The following is an 18,018-nucleotide window of genomic DNA, read 5'->3' on the forward strand; positions in this document are numbered from 1 at the left end:
TGTGAAACATCTGTGAACAATTGCATTTCTCTTCTATTTAATTGCTTGAATTTCGGTAAATATTTTTTGATGGTGATTTCATCATGATTACATTTTTTTTACTTGTTAGGATTTGAAATCCAAGCTTTTTGACATACATCAGAAGTTATGTTTGTTTCAGTATTGGATAAACTTAATCCTTCGAATTTAGTTGCCTGTGCAAAACTTGTAATTAAAATGCCAAGATTTATTTTGCCATACTCATTTTCAAAACATTGTGATAGCAAACATACTTGTCAGTAAATTCATTCTATAGAAAATCTACTGAAAGCAAATATAAAACAGATGATGCTGCTTCTCCATCCTTGCCAGCCTCCATCAACAGGGAGTAGTAGCCTGGCGCTTGAAATCAGTGTAAGGTTTGTCTTTTAATTGTATAGGAGCAAGAATGAGCCCTGAATGAATAAGCTAAATTGATGCTTAAGTTCACCAAAGTTTATTAAAAGCAGCTATTAATTATATAGATTGTTAAAATATATATTTTTCTCAACCATGGTTTGTTGTTTTAGTTGCCTCATTGGTTTGAGCATTGTTACGTTTTTCAGAGCTACATTGTCCATCCTTTGGGTTTGAACTTACAAGACCAACAGCTAAGTATTCTGGCAGCAATCCTACAAAGCATTTAAATGTGTGCTTGAATTTTGGTCCTGTGAGTTGTACTACTGAAGCTAAAGCATACAATGAGGAACTTTGCAAGACTGGAGTCATAAATAGTTCTTAGGATCTTGGACCATGGCTGAGATTTTATTGAGTCACTGGGTTTTCCTTCTGCACTAATTAGCATCCCCATTTATTAATTTATAAATAATTTAGCAAGGACATCTTCTTATTTCATATTTAAATTCCTTGGGGAAAATGTATCTTTTCACTTTCCTTCTCTGCTTTTCAATTAATCTACTTTCACTAGCATATACTTTATGCTTGACACACTTCTAAAAGTCATTCTCATTAGTTTCATTGACTGTCATTTCTAATTTTTGTTATTTTTTCCCAAAGTGTTCAATCTTCATTCTTTTTTTTTACATTATTATTTCATACTGTACAGTTATGCATAACACAGTGTGCAATTAATATTACATATTTTTTCTTTGAGTGATCTCCTGTCAGGTCTTATTAACTATTTTCACTTTACTTGAATTGAGGTACAGAGTTTTGGGATATTCCATTCCAAATGTAGGAGATCAGTGCTAATATAGGAATGCAGACTTTTTGGTTCCTGTTTGAATAATTGCTGTCACAATCAAGTATATTGGTCCAAACTGTATGTTTTGATGAGCTCGGCGTTCCTAGGTATGATACTGGGCAAAGTTAGTGCCAAACTGCATTGTCTTGAAACAAAGAGCAACACTACAAAACACTGTTGTTTCAAAAGATTAATTCAGAAAATGGCATTAGAACTGTATGAATGGAAGAACACACAACAAGTGTGCCTGGTTTTGATCATAACTTGGCAAACTAAAGTGTCCATGGTTAACCACGTTGACATTCTAAAACAACATTATACAGCTACCCTTTGATCTTACTGGAGAGAAAATGAAAAGAATTTGGGTTTGGCCATAAAAAGGGACCATTCTCTTGTCCTTTATTTCCTTCTGTCTATAATTCCTCTTTGCATAGTGTATTTCCCACATTTCTGTTTTAGGAGTTACTTACTGTCGTGTTTTAGCCCCGGCCAGCAACTAAGCACCACGCAGCCACTCACTCACTCCCCCTACCCTGATGGGATGAGGGAGAGAATCGGAGGAGTAAGAGTGAGAAAAACTCCTGGGTTGAGATAAGAACAGTTTAATAATTGAAATAAAGTAAAATAGTAATGATAATAATAATAATATACAAAGCAAGTGATGCACAATGCAATTGCCCACCACCCGCCGACCGATACCCAGACAGTTCCCGAGCAGCGATCGCTGGTCCCCGGCCAACACCCCCCCCCCCCCCCCCCAGTTTATATACTGAGCATAACGTCATATGGTATGGAATAGCCCTTTGGTCAGTTTGGATCAACTATTCTGGCTGTGCCCCCTCCCAGTTTCTTGTGCACCTGGCAGAGCATGGGAAGCTGAAAAGTCCTTGAGTAGCATAAGCAGTACTTAGCAACAACTAAAACATCAGCGTGTTACCAGCATTATTCTCATCCTAAATCCAAAACACAGCACTATGCCTGCTACTAGGAAGAAAATTAACTGTATTCCAGCCAAAACCAGGACAGTTACTTTTGGTACGTATTTTCAACTTCACTTTTAAGTAAGATTCGGTACAGTGAGGGGAAGATGAGAATGTATGAATAAGCACACTTCACTACAAGAAGGGGTAGGATAAATGAGCTTAGCAAGGTAAAGCAACTAGAGGCTTGTCCTTTCGGAAATTATCATACTGTAGTTGGTAGCCCACACTACAATGTACATGTCAGTGTTTCCTGATGGTATGTGTTACATTCATAGATAAACTGAAGTGAATATGCATACCATAAATTTTACTGGTTTGATATATGAAGAACACTTGTATTGATCCTGTCAACACTTAATATCATAGAATCATAGAATCGTTTAGGTTGGAAAAGACCTTTAAAATCATCCAGTCCAACCATTAACCTAACACTACCAAGTCAACCACTAAACCAATTAAGGGTAGAGTAGCAATTTCATGTTTCCTGGCTTGGTGGCTGCATTATTTTCTAAAACCTAGGAATCATTAAGATTGGAAAGGACCTCTAAGATCATCAGTCCAACCATCAACCCAACACCACCACACCCACTAAACCATGTCCCAAAGTGCCACGTCTACCCGTTTTTTGAACTCTTCCAAGGGATGGTGACTCCACCACCTCTCTGGGCAGCCTGTTCCAATGCTTGACCACTCTTTCCGTGAAGAAATTTTTCCTAATATCCAATCTAAACCTCCCCTGGCGCAGCTTTAGCCCATTTCCTCTCGTCCTATCGCTAGCTACTTGGGAGAAGAGACCAACATCCACCTCACTGCAACCTCCTTTCAGGTAGTTATAGAGAGCGATAAGGTCTCCCCTCAGCCTCCTCTTCTCCAGACTAAACAATCCCAGTTCCCTCAGCTGCTCCTCATAAGGCCTGTGCTCCAGACCCTTCACCAGCTTTGTTGCCCTTCTCTGGACACGCTCCAGCAGCTCAATGTCTTTCTTGTGTTGAAGGGCTCAAAACTGGACACAGTATTCAAGGTGCAGCCTCACCAGTGCTGAGTACAGGGGGACAATCACTTTTCTGCTCCTGCTGGCCACACTATCCCTAATATCGGCAATGGGTATAGTGGGATATGTTTATCTATCTGTTCCTACTTAGAAAGCATTAGAATTCAGTTTTATGGTAACTGTTCTTTAGAAAATATCTTGGTTTTCATTGAAGCTATTAGATAGCAGGTTAGTAAAACATTTGAAACATATTTTGTGAGCATGCTAGAAAAAGACTGCTAGAGCATAGATCTAAGCACAGACACATATACACACACACACAATCATACACACACAAATGCCTTTCAGTTCTTCCAGCCTTATTCCCTTACAAATGCCAAAATGTCATTTAGCTCAAGTGGAGACTTTGCCCTTAAGTCATCATCATTCTAAATCAATCTGATACATAAAGCATGATAGAAGTGACAGGAAGTCCTGTAGGTTACACCACTTACAGTGTAGTTAGGAATAGTACCTTTTCATGTCCTTTTTCTGCAACACCTTCTGCAAAGTAAGTATGTTATGATTGTCAAAGGTCTAGATACAGCAGAATGTAAAGTTTTCAGAGTACGTGGATATCACGCTAAGACACAAGTTTTATCCAGGATCAACAAAGCAAAATACTGGTGGTAGCTGAATGCTAGGTTCACTTGAAAAATTCCTTTCCTGATTTATGGTCAAAAGCATGAGATGGGATTGGTAGTTACATATGAAAGTCTTCTCTCATTAAATATCAAAGGAAAGTACCTTTTTGAAAAATATTTCTTTTCATCTCAAGCAAACCAGTAGTATTATTTTTGCTATTTTTATCTTAGCAGCATTACCAAATGATGGACTACTTTTTTAATCTGTTTTTACACTCTCAGTGCGGAGCAGAGAAAACACAATAGATAAAGCATACTGTGCGGAAAGAATATTTATCAGCAAGTTTGTTTCATGTTTTAGCTGTCAGGACTGTTTTCAGGCCTCCCTGGTTTATATTTAGATTTAGGATGAAAGCAAAAGACCAATTAGAGTTTCTGAATTTGAAGTTTTAACGACAATACTCTTTTTTGTTTTTTTTTTTCCTTCATGACAGCAAAACTAACAGTAACTCAAAACAATTTCATTTTGGCAGAACATTAATGGAAAGATTAGTATAGATATTTAAAGGAACTTTTAATACAAAACAAGGAAAGGAGCAGAGGGAGTATCCTGCTGAAAAAAACAGAACACATTACTTACAGCGATAAGATGTCTGGAGGCCAGAGGGAGACTAAAGGATGAGGAAGACTGAATCTAAAAGAAATAAATTCCTTTGGAAGGTTTAAGAATATAAGAATAAAGGTCTTTCCAAGTAAGGTTCTCTTCAGTGAAAGCTGAAAGGCTGGATTGGTAAGCATCGTGACAGTTTGTTAACTGGATAATATAGAGAAATACCTCTTAGAGGTGATCTGGAGAAAATGCAAAATAAGAAAGGTTTTGGTTTTGTCTCTTAACCTATCTCTGAACCTCATAAGGTCTTTTGTTGATAGCTAGACATAAGAAATACATTCTTTCTGTAATTTTAACCTAAAAATGGTAAAGCAAAAGAATTGATTTAATGATGATTGTCAAATTGTATGACATTCTGTTCCCTAGACATGACAATCCTGATGCTCGGTGTTCAGTATTCTGTTCTGAAAGTGCCTGAACATAATGTAGTTTAATGTCTAAAACAACGTGAACAACAGTTTTCTCTGGCAGCTGACCACACCGAATTTTCATGTAGAAGTGAAGCCTGCTTTGCTAATTTTAACCAGATATGCCTTTCTATGTAGCAAGGCAATGAAAAATGCTTAAACCTTAAAAGTCTTAGAGTGAATTTATGATAGGTGTATTGCAGCAGTGACGAGAGTGTGATTTTTGAGTCTCTCCTGACTCACAAACAGTAAAAGAGTAAAGACTAGACTAGGGTTATGCCACAAGAGATGGGCTGTTACAAGGTTTGCCAGGTAATCTGAGTTGCGGTGGTAATCTGAGTCCTGATACTGCTCATTGGTGACATAGAAGTGAGTATTGAGACCAGCACTGATAAATTACTTTGTGACCAGCTCAGTCCCATGTTGAAAATGGAGTGGTAGATCTACCAGTAAATTACTGCCATAAACCCTCTTCGCACAGCCTCTGCAAGGTATGTGGCAACTCTCTTGTGGTTCTTGCCTGCAAAAACATCTGAGTCTTTGGCAAAAGATGTATATTTCAGCCAACTTCAGCGTTTTGCAGTATGCTTTAGTATATTATTGTTTCCTGCAGAAAATATGCTATCTTTCCTGTGATTAATACAGATCACATATAGGTATGTGTTGGCTAACATGACCATTGGTGGTTTACAGTCATTGCAATTAACTGATTTGAAATACACCTGCTTCCATTTTGTTGCTAAATTAAAAGGCTTGTTTCACTGCTATGCTGACTTGAAGGTGAGGATATAAACTGACAAAATTACTGTTGCACATTCACCTTCTCTCTCACAGCTGCAGAATTTCCATTTAAAACTGCGGTAAAGACTTGTCTAAGTTAAATCATTTGCCCTTTTGCATTGCAGTAATGCCGGGTTTGAATGTGCTGGATTCATCTGTGCAATTTACTTCTAGAGAGAAAACCAGAACATTAATAAAGAGCACGAACAAAAAGACAGTTGTAATAGGTGATAATCAAGATAACTAGTGGTAATATCAAATAGAAACTTTTTAACAACCTTATGAGGAACTGATATTATAGCTTCATTTTATTTCTTATCTCCACAAAAAAAATCACGACTTTCAGTAATTGGAGATACTAACATTTTTGTTTCATTTTGGTCTAACAGGCACCAAAATGCATTATATCAAGATATCTCCATTTCAGCATTGTAGAAATACATGTGAGGATTCTTCTCACATTTTCAAATTTTCATTAATTCAAAAGTATTAGAAGGCATTTTTATAGTGACTTTTTAAATACATGCTGTATACTTACATATGATGGACTTTTTATATGTGTATTAGTCCCCTGTACAGGGTGCACAAATGCACTTATCTAAGTATTTGTTTATAATTTATCAATAGCATGCTAATTCCTATACAGTAAAAATGCTAGAGTAGGGCTATTTCAGAAGTCTGGGTAATAGTCCTACTGCTTTATGGCTTCCTTTTGCATAAATAAAACAATTTTCTAAATTGTAAAAATGTAGCAGTAATTATCACATAAGAATTTTTCAGTACTCTGCAGTAACAGCAAAGTAGAAAATAAACAGAAATAAATGCACATTTACATATGGCATAAAGAACTGGCCACTGAAACCTATACAAGGCACCCTATGAATCAGTTTTAATGCTAAGGGTAACTTAGATGACTTCTGATACAGTTAAAATGAGATTTCCAAACAAGCTTTCCCAATTTAGATAAAATTCAGATGTGTCAACTGCTGACCAGATGTTGAAGGCAAAAACTTCAAGGTCCTTACGTTGTGTGCATTGTTGCTCTAGTTTCAGTCCAGTATCAGTAGTTAACTAACCTCTAGAGATGCCAATTCTCTTTTTTGGCTATAGATGAAATATAAATAATCTGTACTCCTAACTTAGGCAACTAATGAGATGTCTAGACTTCATGGAGAAACTCCTGATAAATTCTTCTGAGCTTTTGACTTTTAAAACTCAAACCATTTATTTATGGAATATCTTAACTGAAGGGCAAATGCTCTTTCCTTTTATCAAAAGCTGATCATTAATTCTTTTGGTTTAGAGCTTTTTGAAGCAAATTGGATAGGCAGTCCTGGCTAGGTTTTGTAGGTAGGCAGTGGTACATTATAGAATTTTCAGAAAGCTTCGAAATGGGAAATTATTGCTGATTGTTCTTGAAACTAGGTGAGAAACTATTTTCTCATTCTCACGTTTCCCCCTTCAGATTCCAGCATTTTTCCATAGTATTCTGTACAAATACAAGACACTTTGCTTTTAGTTAAAATCAAGACAAAATTATAAGGTAATTTAATTAGCCTTGAAGTTAAAGCCTTCATTTTGTACTCGGGATATCCAAGTTCATGTCCTATTCTTTCACATCCCAGGTGAATCCCCTGGTTATGAAGCTATTGACTGTTGTTTGATAGTCCTCTCATTCATTGATTCATTCATTTTTCATCAAGGAAACATCAAATCTGTTTTGTAACTGATTAACTATTCATTAGAGCATAACCCCAAGTGTTGCAAATCCTAGGGTTATCTTCTACAGCAAAGTGAAAATACAGTCTTTTTGATCTATTAAATACAAAAATAATCCCATTAAAATTCAATTTTTTAATGGAGACAAGGACAGTTTTTGCTCTGTGTTCCACTATTGTGAACCCAGAATCATTTACACCATTTTAAGAAAAATGCAAATCCCGATTATCATATATGTCTAGGAAAAGAAGATGAGTTATTTTTTAGGACTTATTTACTATGAAATCTAAATGTAAGCTTTAAATCTATTCATATATCTAGCTGTCTTAACTTTTCAAGGAGACTGTATCAATTCAAGCAGAAAATGGTTGTAGTTAATTTTTACTGTCATGTGTATCTCCATCTGTCATATATCATAGGGGAAAATGTAAAAGATGTCATGAAAACTATTATTTTTTAAAACTTGTTCTTTGTAAACTCCTTATATATTTTTTATTTCATTCATGTTTTGAAGAAAATATTCAATTTTAATGTGATTTCTTGGCAGTTTCATTTAAATATATTGACTTTTTTCATCCCAGAAGTAGCATTTAGAATAGCCATTTCCAATTATTAAATTGAATTATGTTACTACAATGCTCAGTCCAAATTTTATTCAAATAGATTCACTTTTTCAGCAGAGTAAACCAAGTGGTGGCCAAACAGATTTTGGATGTGAACCTTCAAACAAGTATGCGGAGGAGCAACTGAACACATAGGGATAATCCAGTTTCATTTGCATTGCAAAACAAGAGGTGTCTTAACTGCCCACAATTAGGAAGCAATGTTTCAAATGCTTGTACTCAATAGAAGTTAAGATGATATTTAAGAAGATAAATACTGACCGTTGCAATTTTGCAAGTATTTCCTGGAGTTGCAATTTGCTTTGATCAAAAAGTATCACACCGAAGATGGTGAATTTTAATTTATTGGGGAACTCATTCTTCTTACCTAAATGAAAGGCTTAGTAGAATTCTTGCCTTAGTAAGGTTGCCATACAGAAAATATGCATCAAACATAAGTCATGTTCAAGGGTCTTGAGTAATGTATCTAAATCATTCATTTTAGAATTTACTTTTTATAACGGCTTACCTCTGAAGACATCGATGCTCATGCTTTAGTTTACAAGCTGCATCTAGTCAAGCCATACTACAACTTCCTACCTATAATATACCTCTAATATGGCCACATCAGTATCATACCTGAAACCTTCACTATTTAACATTATTAACAGTTTTGCTGCTGAGGAACTCCACACGACTGAAATTCCAGCAATCATGCCAATCATGTTTTCGTAAAATAACCTACTTAATTTCATTTCAGTTATGTACACCTCCATAGCAAAAATCCACTTGCATTGTGCTTTTTTAATACAAGTAACTAGCTAAATTACATTTCAAGCCATTTATTAAAATTGAAAGTCTTGAAGAGCTGCACAATCAACATGTGGTCTAGAAGCTGCAGTCTGACTCATTTGGGTTTCTAATCAGCTCAATGTAAATTATAATAACGGCTTTTAAAAAAGAAGCAACAAGCATTTTCTGTGGTATTTTTATTATCCTTGATCTGTGTAGTTGAATGGATCTTTTTTTTTCAGTCTGGCAGTGATCAGCTCTTCCAAGGCCTTGATGTTGAACAACAGCTAGCTAATCTCACAAAGGCACTTTTAAATTTTAGCTATGTACACATGGTAAAAGAATTAAGACTTGTTTTTTCTTTATTGCAAGTAAACTTTTAGAACATAAAGTCTATGTTTTCAAGGTCTCTTCAACGGTAAAGCAATCTTGATTAATTACTCATATTTCTCTGCGAAAACCTGTGGATGCTTTAACTTAATAATGAGTTTGCAACAAGTAAAATTGCAAGCTTCAAAAATGATAAATATTTTACAAACTCTTCTTTAAAGTCTCTAACTCAGAGGACAAATTGGCATTACAGTCTAATACTTGCATAATCTTAGTAATTTATCATATTGTTACTTGACGTTCCTGAAAAACCTAGAGAAAGATCAAGGCAGTAAGATTCAACTGTGCCTGTGATGCTGCAATGCCATATAATTTGTACACATCAAAATGCCGCACAGCTCCCTTGTCAGTACATTTGAGGTGATATGCTTACAAGACTTAAGTGAAGTAGGATAATGCTAATTTGTGGCTCATTTTTCACAGCAAAATACTTTATTAGTTTTTGATTCTTAGCTCATCAACTCTTCAGCCAGCATTCTTTTCACAAAAAAAATTAGCTCTACTAATCAATATGCTCAGGTGCGGGTCTTTTCATGCTAGTTTGTTATTAAGTCACTGAAAGGTACCAGTGTTGTGTGAGCTAGCTCATAAATTACAAAAGCATTATTTGCTGGTTAAATAAATGACAAAATTTCCTCAGCATGCGCATACATAAGCAAATATAATCTGGCACCAAATGCCAACATTGTACTTCCATTGTTTTTATGAAACTTGTCATTTCCCAGAGGCTGAATTTCAGGAACCAGTAAATTGAGCAGAAATGAGTAGCTTACACTGGTGTCTCTGAATTCTGAATATTCAGTTTCAGCAGGAACTTGTGACTAATTTTGCTTGTAGCGAAAGGGTCACTTTGATTTGCTCTGTGTCAAAAAAGTAAGTCTTAAAGGTCTGCAGTTTATAAATCTGCTATGCATAAAGAGGTTTCTCTATAAATACATAATTGGACTTTTGGCCTTTTTACCTGACTTGTGCTATTTACTGAGTTATCTCCAGCAACCTCTATAGCGACTGGTATTCTTTGACTAGTAGTTTGTCTTCCAGATGCTTCTTTCTTAACAAAGTCTTACTTAACTCATTCTTCCACTGGAAGCTGGAGGTGGGAGTAATTTTATTCAGTTATACTTACAGTTTTGATTTTACATCCTTGGCACATACTCCTTGCCCTTGCTATTTTATTTCCTCTGAAAGGTTCACTTTTTATAGCTATCCGTTCTAACTCATGTTCCTTTGAATCCAGTTCCCTAACTACTCCCTTTTAAGCTGTACTTGAAAGGGCTTGAAGGTTCAAGTCTTTTCTTTTTATTCTTTTTTTGTATTCATTCATCTCTCTCTAGAATTTCACTCATCTCAAAGTAGGTCTTGGTTATGATTCTGTAGTCAGGGAATACAGTTAAATGATCCTTGTCTTATCTCTGTAAAAAACGTGGTTTAACATTGTAAATTACTAAATACAAAAAGTACATTTCTTTCATTAAAAAAGTCATGCTATTCACTTTGAATCCTGATTTATATTGTTATATTAATTATTGCATAGAAAAATATGTTTGTAGCACTATTTCCTAAGCAGTACCGGACTACATGATCTAACTTCCCATCAAAGCACCACAGATTTACATATAGTAAATTAAAAAATAAAGAATAACTTCCTGTAACTTTTCTTCTATTCTGTATTTTTAAGTAATGCTGATCCATGTCTTTTATTAGCTGTACAATCCCTTTCCATTTTTCTTGATCCTGCTTTTTAACTGCTGGAAACACATCAGTACATTCTAGCTGGCTGATCTTTTTCACCTTTCTTACTACAAACAAGATAATTGTAAGTTCCTGCTTTTCTTCCAGTATAAAATAAAAAGAATTGGAGATATTATTGAACTAGTTGATAGCATATTTTTATGAAGATAAAGCATTTACCACAAAGAACTGTTATACTTTCACTTTTGAGGCCATATGGGAAGAAAAAAAAGTCTGTGGGATTATATCTTCAAATAGCAAAAGGAGCATGCTTGGTTTGTTTTGAGTTTTAATTATATTTTATTTAATTATATCAGTTTATCTTTAATTCTGCCTGCCTGGATTTTCAGTCTGCTTGGACAGACTTGGTCTTTCTTTCCAAATTTCTATTTTCTAAGGGGAGAAACACCTTTTCATCTTTTAAACAAATGCTGCAGAAAGTGAGAAAATACTAATGCTGGCTTAGAACCAGCTGTCATTTCTCTTTTGTTATCAGTCTTTGCCTGATATTATCTTTGGCACTTCTGATTGATTTAGTGTCTTACCCATACTACAGTGATGTTTTATACATCTTTGCATTAATTCTGCTCTTTCAAATATTACAGCAGTGGTCTTCTCATAAGTAAAGACTGGCAATTCTGCATCCTGCTCAGTTATTTATGTCTTCATATCCCGTTGGCACCTACAAAAATACTAAAAGCCCTTGGCCTTGAGAGTGTTAAATTTTACTGATGAAAAAGGTGAACGGGATCTGGAAGCACATTCTTTGATTTCTGGTATTCAGCTCCCATAGAATTTCTTGCATGCCATTATAGATGGGGGTGAGATTTATTTTGAGTAACAGAAAGCCTGGCTATACAGACATGCTATTCCTGTCTCTTAAAGGTAACGGAATTACAAAGCAATGTCAGATTTAAAAAGCAGATTCTGCACAGCACCTCTGTGAATACTTTGAGGTTAAAAAGATGCTCGTTTTTCCCTCCTGTGGTTCTCTGTAACGCTCAGAAAAGTTTGGTTATAGAAATTGGATTTGATTGTTTTCTTGTGAGATCTTCAAAGCAGCAGTTGTAATGAAATTGTTTTCAGTATGCTTTGCCAAGATATTTGTAAAGCTTATAGATTTCTGGAGGTAAAAACCTAGAACTTCATTACTCTCAGAAATCTCCTCTTTTTCTCTTGGATACTCCATACCAGTAGAGTATTTTACAATGAAGGGTTTTTTTTCCTGGCTTTGGTTTTTTTGTTTTTTAATAAAAGTAGAGTTTAGAAGATGATTAATGATGATTTTCTGATGGTAATTTAGTTTAACATTTAATTAGATATTTTTGGCTTCTTGGTCAGGACATTTTCTCTTTAACACTGTAAAATGGTATTACCAATTAAACATTCTATAGCCTCATTCTGCTTTCAAATCCTGATGAGATCAGTTTGCTAAATGTTATTGGTCGACTGCAAAAATATCTATCTCCATTAACAGCTAAAATTTCTGAAAATACTTGTGAAATATTTAAATAAAATATTTAAATAATCAAAAATACTTTATTGTATTTAAAATCTTGTAACAGAGTGGTACCTTTCTTCTGTTGAGCACTTCTTACACAACTACTGTGAGATATTGCTAGTATATTTTTAAGTTTTCTCAGAATCCAAGGCTCAGAATATAAGAAAATTTCTGGTTTTGAAATATGGCAATTAATCCCAGAATATTTAGTAATCAAGTATAATTATCCCAGACGGTTTCCTTGATGTTGTTTCTAGTGATAGAAGGTAAATGCATTACCTGTTTTGCATGTGTTTTTATTCAGTTCTTTCATCTTTACTAGCGGTTCTCTGTTGGAAAGACTTTCACACAATAATTTTAGTCTAATTTTGTTACACAGTGCCCAGTACATCAACTTCAGAGAAAGAAAGTAAAGGCCTACGGACACATGGATATTGGGTTAAAAAAAAAAAAAAAAAGCAAAAAAAAAAAAAGCTAAAGTTTATATAGACATGACAATAGGGTTCAGGGAAAAAGAAGACAACACAAAATTTTGAATGCCTAACAACATAGGCGGGCTATTGCTATCTATTAAATGTAAACTGAATAGTATAAATAACAGTTGTGCATTCAATTCTTGTGTCTGAGAGTTATGAGAAATACTGATTTTATAGTGCTGTTCACTACATACTAGTTTCTTGAGTTTTCTATTATTCTAACAAAGAACTTGCTGTAATCAGATCTTAATCAAATTTTTTGGTCTTTTTTCATTCTCCTTAAAAAAAATTGCATTTAAAAAACAGATTATGTAAATATTTGTCTTTTTTCAAATAACTTCAGTGAACATTTATCAGAACCCTATTTTTTTCATTGCAAAGTAGTTTTTCAATGAAAAATCTTGGCTATGTAATTAAAAATGTGGAATTATCATATGCAACTTGGACCTAGTTATAGACATTATAATTCAATAAGAATCAATTCAGTTTTAGGAAATAGTTACCCATTTTCTTTGCTTTGATTTTGAGTGCCCAGTAAGAGATACATGAGCATCCACTAACAACACTAAAACCAAAGGGCATTCCAGATAAGTCTCTAATTTCTTTGAGAACAGAAGTTTTCAATGAGAAAGGTCTAATGGAAGGAAACTCTGAAGCTGTCAGATATTGAGATTCAGGCTAGCAACTTCAGGTGGTAGACTCTTATTTCAAAACTTTTGAAAGCTTGGCATCTCAATTTAAGTAATCAAAATAAGCATCATGCAAAAAATAGTAGACACTTATAAAATGTGTTTGTGTCAAAAAACCCTGTGATATTCTTTTCTTTATCTGTAAAACAATCCATCTCCAAAGTGTTGAGATGAGCATTCAGGCAACTCAGTGCTGAAAAGTTTGGATCTATAAACATTTTCAGATTTGTATGTGAAATTCATCTACCGATAAGCAGAAGTCTAAAGTTTCACATGAGGGTCCAGATTTTGATATAGAAATTCAAACATAAATATGAAGAAACATTGATAATGATTAATAAAGGATTCAATCAGATATTTTGTCCTAAAAATGTCAATTTGTGGTCATACATTTCAATATGTTTTTATTTTCCAAAGTAACTGTACTGTGTTTTATTTATGTATTTTAGGCACGGAAGGGGCAGTGTTTGGGCACTCTGTGGAGACACCCCATATCAGAGCAGAACCTTCCCAAGACCTCAAGTAGGTGTTCAAAAAGTTTTTTTAAAATCAAGTATTCTCAAAAATAATTAAGTCTTGATTAAAAGCAAATACCTGTATAGTAATATATACTGCCTACTTAATGACTTATACATACCCAAAACACTGGTAGACTCCAATTTGTTCTAACTAGTCAAAAAACCCCACAAACTTCTATAACACTTCTATAACTTCCATAAAACTTCTATAACTTCTATAATAAATGTAAAATACATTACTTTTTATAAATGACTTGCCTCCTGTAGCAGAATCCTTGAGAATTATATTTTCCCCAGAGACTGGAATAGTCAGGCATTTTTAAGGTCAAATGAGTACAGTAGTGTTTAATAGCAGCAGACACAGATTTTGATTTTTTTATGAGCTGTTACAGAATATATAAGCCAGTCCCAGATTTTTTCTTCAAGTAGTATTTCTGAGTTGTTGTTTTTTTTCAATACTACGCACACACACACTTTAAGAATTCATTAGCAAGTGAGGTTACATTTGTAAATGTAAAAAATCCAAAGTTTTCTGTACATATTTACAAAAGTGGAGAAATGGATAAATAGTATAAGATCAAGTCTAAAAGTTACTAAAGCATCTAGAGACTGAGAAAGACAAAATTTAGAATGGTTTATAGTCAAAGCTTTTTCTTGAAGTGCAGGTATGTGCACCGCTAAATATTAATCTGTAATTCATATGGATGACTAATGAGAACATACGACAATCGCAGGAAGTCAAAGGTCCTTTGTTGTGTGATTCAATTCTACTATGATTCCTAAACACGATATATCTATCCCTTTACCTGCCCAGCGGTGTTTACAACAAATTGCTCCAGAAAAGCATTGTTAAATGCCTTTCCCTATATTTGCAAAGGCATTTAGGATCATTGACCAGTAATGACGTTGCAGAAATCACGTGCAGGAAGCTGCCCATGTGGACAAGTTTGACTATTATATGTGGGGTGTAAGAAGTAAATGATTGTGTTTGATTATTTACACTAAACACTTTTAAGGTAATGTAGTGGTCTGGGGTCTTCCAGAGAATCCTACTCATTAGATTTTTATCTTAAAGATCCCTATCCCCTGCCAAGACTCCTGTCAGTGCTTTGTTGAGAGTAGTTGTAAAGGCATTTATCAGTGGTGACCACCAAGGTGGTATGGTCTGTAATCAAAGGAAGTTCAGCAGAAATCAAAGTGGCAACATAACAAGGCTTTTTTCTTTTAGGGGCCCCAAAATTTGAATAAGTGTGTGGAACATGTCCCACTCAAAAGAATGTGGAGACATTGTCTACTTCTTTCTAATAATTAAATAATAATAACAGAGTGCAAATGTATGGTAAGAGATAAAACCTGTGTCTTCAGGATTAATTTCACTAGGGTTAAAATCACCTCATGTTGCTTGTGAAACTTACATATCGGGCATTCAACTCTCCTGGCTTCTGGCTTTATTCATCGCCATGATGACCATTGTTCCTTAATGTTTTCCAACTCGACCATTCCTTCAGCTTATTTTTCCAAGGTGGACTTAAATTAGTGAGAATTTTCCATTCAACTTTCTTCCCTCTCATTACTAATGAACTTAACCCAAACCTATTATTAAAAAAAGTGATGCAACAGAAAACCTTGCTGTTTTGTCAAGCAGCATTAGCTTATGTGTAAGTGATTTTATTCTTAACATATTCTGTCCATATTGTATTCTGCAAGTTTTTGTACACATGTGCTCCTATATATTAGTTAGGATCCAGTGATATTCCTTTTTTAAAACTCTGAAGTCATTTTAATCTTTTAAAAATTGTGACAACTACTATTAGGACAGAGATTTTTGGCTTTTGGCATGAATCTTTCTTGAAGGTAACCTGCAGACCCTTTCTAACGTTGTAGCTTGAAAGAACTATAAATAATTGTGGGTCTGTGTGATATTTTCAGACAGCAAAATATGGTTGGACACTCAGATCATATATATTCCCTTGAAAATTCCAGTTACTAGATGCCTTTTAATTTTATTTCAAATTACTTAAAAAAAAAACCCCTTTTTTTTTTTAAGTTCAAGCCCGGCATTCATTTTCCCAATAAATAAGTTGGCTTTTTTTTTTACTTAAAAAATGTTGTCAGAAAGCGATTATTTATCATTTAGATGATTGTTTGCCAAATACGCCCAAACAAATAGGTCACCAACCCTAATATGACATTTCCCATGGCCTCGGAAGCTACCTCTGTCACAGAAACAAAACAATACCAGAACCCATTTTCTGGCCTCAGGCCCAACTGATACAACTACACTGACATTGTAAAATCATTTTATCCTCTAACAGAATAGTTGCATCCTAAATGCCAAGTGGGAATGGTCTTTGACTCATGCTACTCTCCAAATAGTGCCTGCAAATTGTTTAGGAGAGACATAACTGACTCTCAGTTGACTCTCAGATATGCCAGTGACTGTTTAGCTGCATAGATGATTGAGTTCCAGTGGTCTGGCCTGGGTCCTAGCACTTTTTAATGTTTTAGTATAAACTTAGCCAAAGTGTCCAGTAGACCATACTGGCAGTCCTAAAATGATGTATTTTTCCAAATGCCGCATCACTTGGGACTTTTGAGTTACAGGTAACATGGGAGAGTAGAGAGTTTGCTGAGTTGACATTAAAGTTCATTTTTTCAGTGGACACAGGTGACTGAAGTTTGACAGCAAGATGCAGTGCATAAATGCAAATATATTTGGCTATGACAATACGTGTATATAGGGCTGAAAGATAAAAGAATTTACATTAGATTGTTAATTAAAATATAAATGATCCCATATTTTTCATGTTGGAATATGTATTTGTGGCTAAGTAATAAACTTCAGAGGTCACGATATGAGTATATTGAAATAATAACCACCACCATCCCCCCCAAAAATAAAAAAAAGATGCTGGAAAAATATTCATAACCTTGGATCTGTAAAACAATTCACTACTGAATTTAAAAAGTGGAATTCTGACCGCCTTGATTACTGGGAATGAAACTGAACTATAAAATTTGGACTAAGAATTTGATAACCACAAGGCTCATCGTGTTTGCCCCAAAAGTCCTGGGATTTTAGCTCAATCTATTCTGGACAGGGAGCCAAAAAGAAAGTCAGATTCATATTAGCTTCACATACCTAAACTCTGCCTCAGCCATTCTTTGTTCTGTAGCCAGATTTTCAGGTCTTCAGACAGAGAAACAGCTGTAATATTTGTTATTAAAAATGTGTTGTGTCAAAATAAATTTCAGTTGAGATTTAAAATAATTCCTTCCTATGTGCCCAACCACTTTGGTCACATCTTTCTCCTGTCTTACATTTTCAGATCATAGCTAGCAAGGTTTTTCTTTCAGAAAATGTTTTTCTACAGTCCTTTGTGAAAGCTGGTAAGCCCTTTTGTGTCAAATCCCAAAAACTAATTAAATCTGACTTTCATTAGCTGGCATAAGCAGCATAAAAGAATCATGCCTTAGAATCAGAAAAATGAATTGTATCTTAATAATTTAATCTTCATATTTCTCTCACTACTTTTTCTCACAGGAACACAGTTAGGAAAACTAAACTGCCAATATAATGGGTCCCCAAATATTGGTTTTAGGCTAATAGTGCATTAAAACATGGTGCTGTAATCGGTAATATCCATGCACAAAAGAGGCAGACAGTAGTTAAATGCAGATAGATTTGCCCTCAGTAACCCCCTTAATAAGGGGGTAAATTAATTTGTTGCTCTCTGGGGATAACTGCAAGATCAAATTTAATAGGTTTTTTTTCCTCTTCTCTGTCAAGCCTCACACACCATCGACTATCAGCTAATCCTGCAAGCTGATGCTGGGCGTAATGAGATGAAAGTTGATCAAGCAGCAAAGAACCACCCAAGCTAGTAGGATCCTAGTTTACCTCTGCTAAGAATTAAAATACAC

At 34.8% G+C, this 18,018-nt stretch overlaps 1 protein-coding gene across 2 annotated transcripts in view; it reads left to right on the forward strand.

Annotated features, from left to right (window-relative positions):
• The window catches only part of SGCZ (sarcoglycan zeta), a 227,852-nt gene that overhangs the window by 188,457 nt on the left and 21,377 nt on the right, over positions 1–18,018 (forward strand). For both annotated transcript variants that reach the window (XM_075709321.1, XM_075709322.1), the window contains one exon: positions 14,026–14,098. In XM_075709321.1, the coding sequence (XP_075565436.1) occupies positions 14,026–14,098 (73 nt within the window). The remainder of the gene's footprint in view (positions 1–14,025; positions 14,099–18,018) is intronic.

Source organism: Pelecanus crispus, chromosome 4 (genome assembly GCF_030463565.1).
Source record: "Pelecanus crispus isolate bPelCri1 chromosome 4, bPelCri1.pri, whole genome shotgun sequence".
Classification (NCBI taxonomy): Eukaryota; Metazoa; Chordata; class Aves; order Pelecaniformes; family Pelecanidae; genus Pelecanus; species Pelecanus crispus.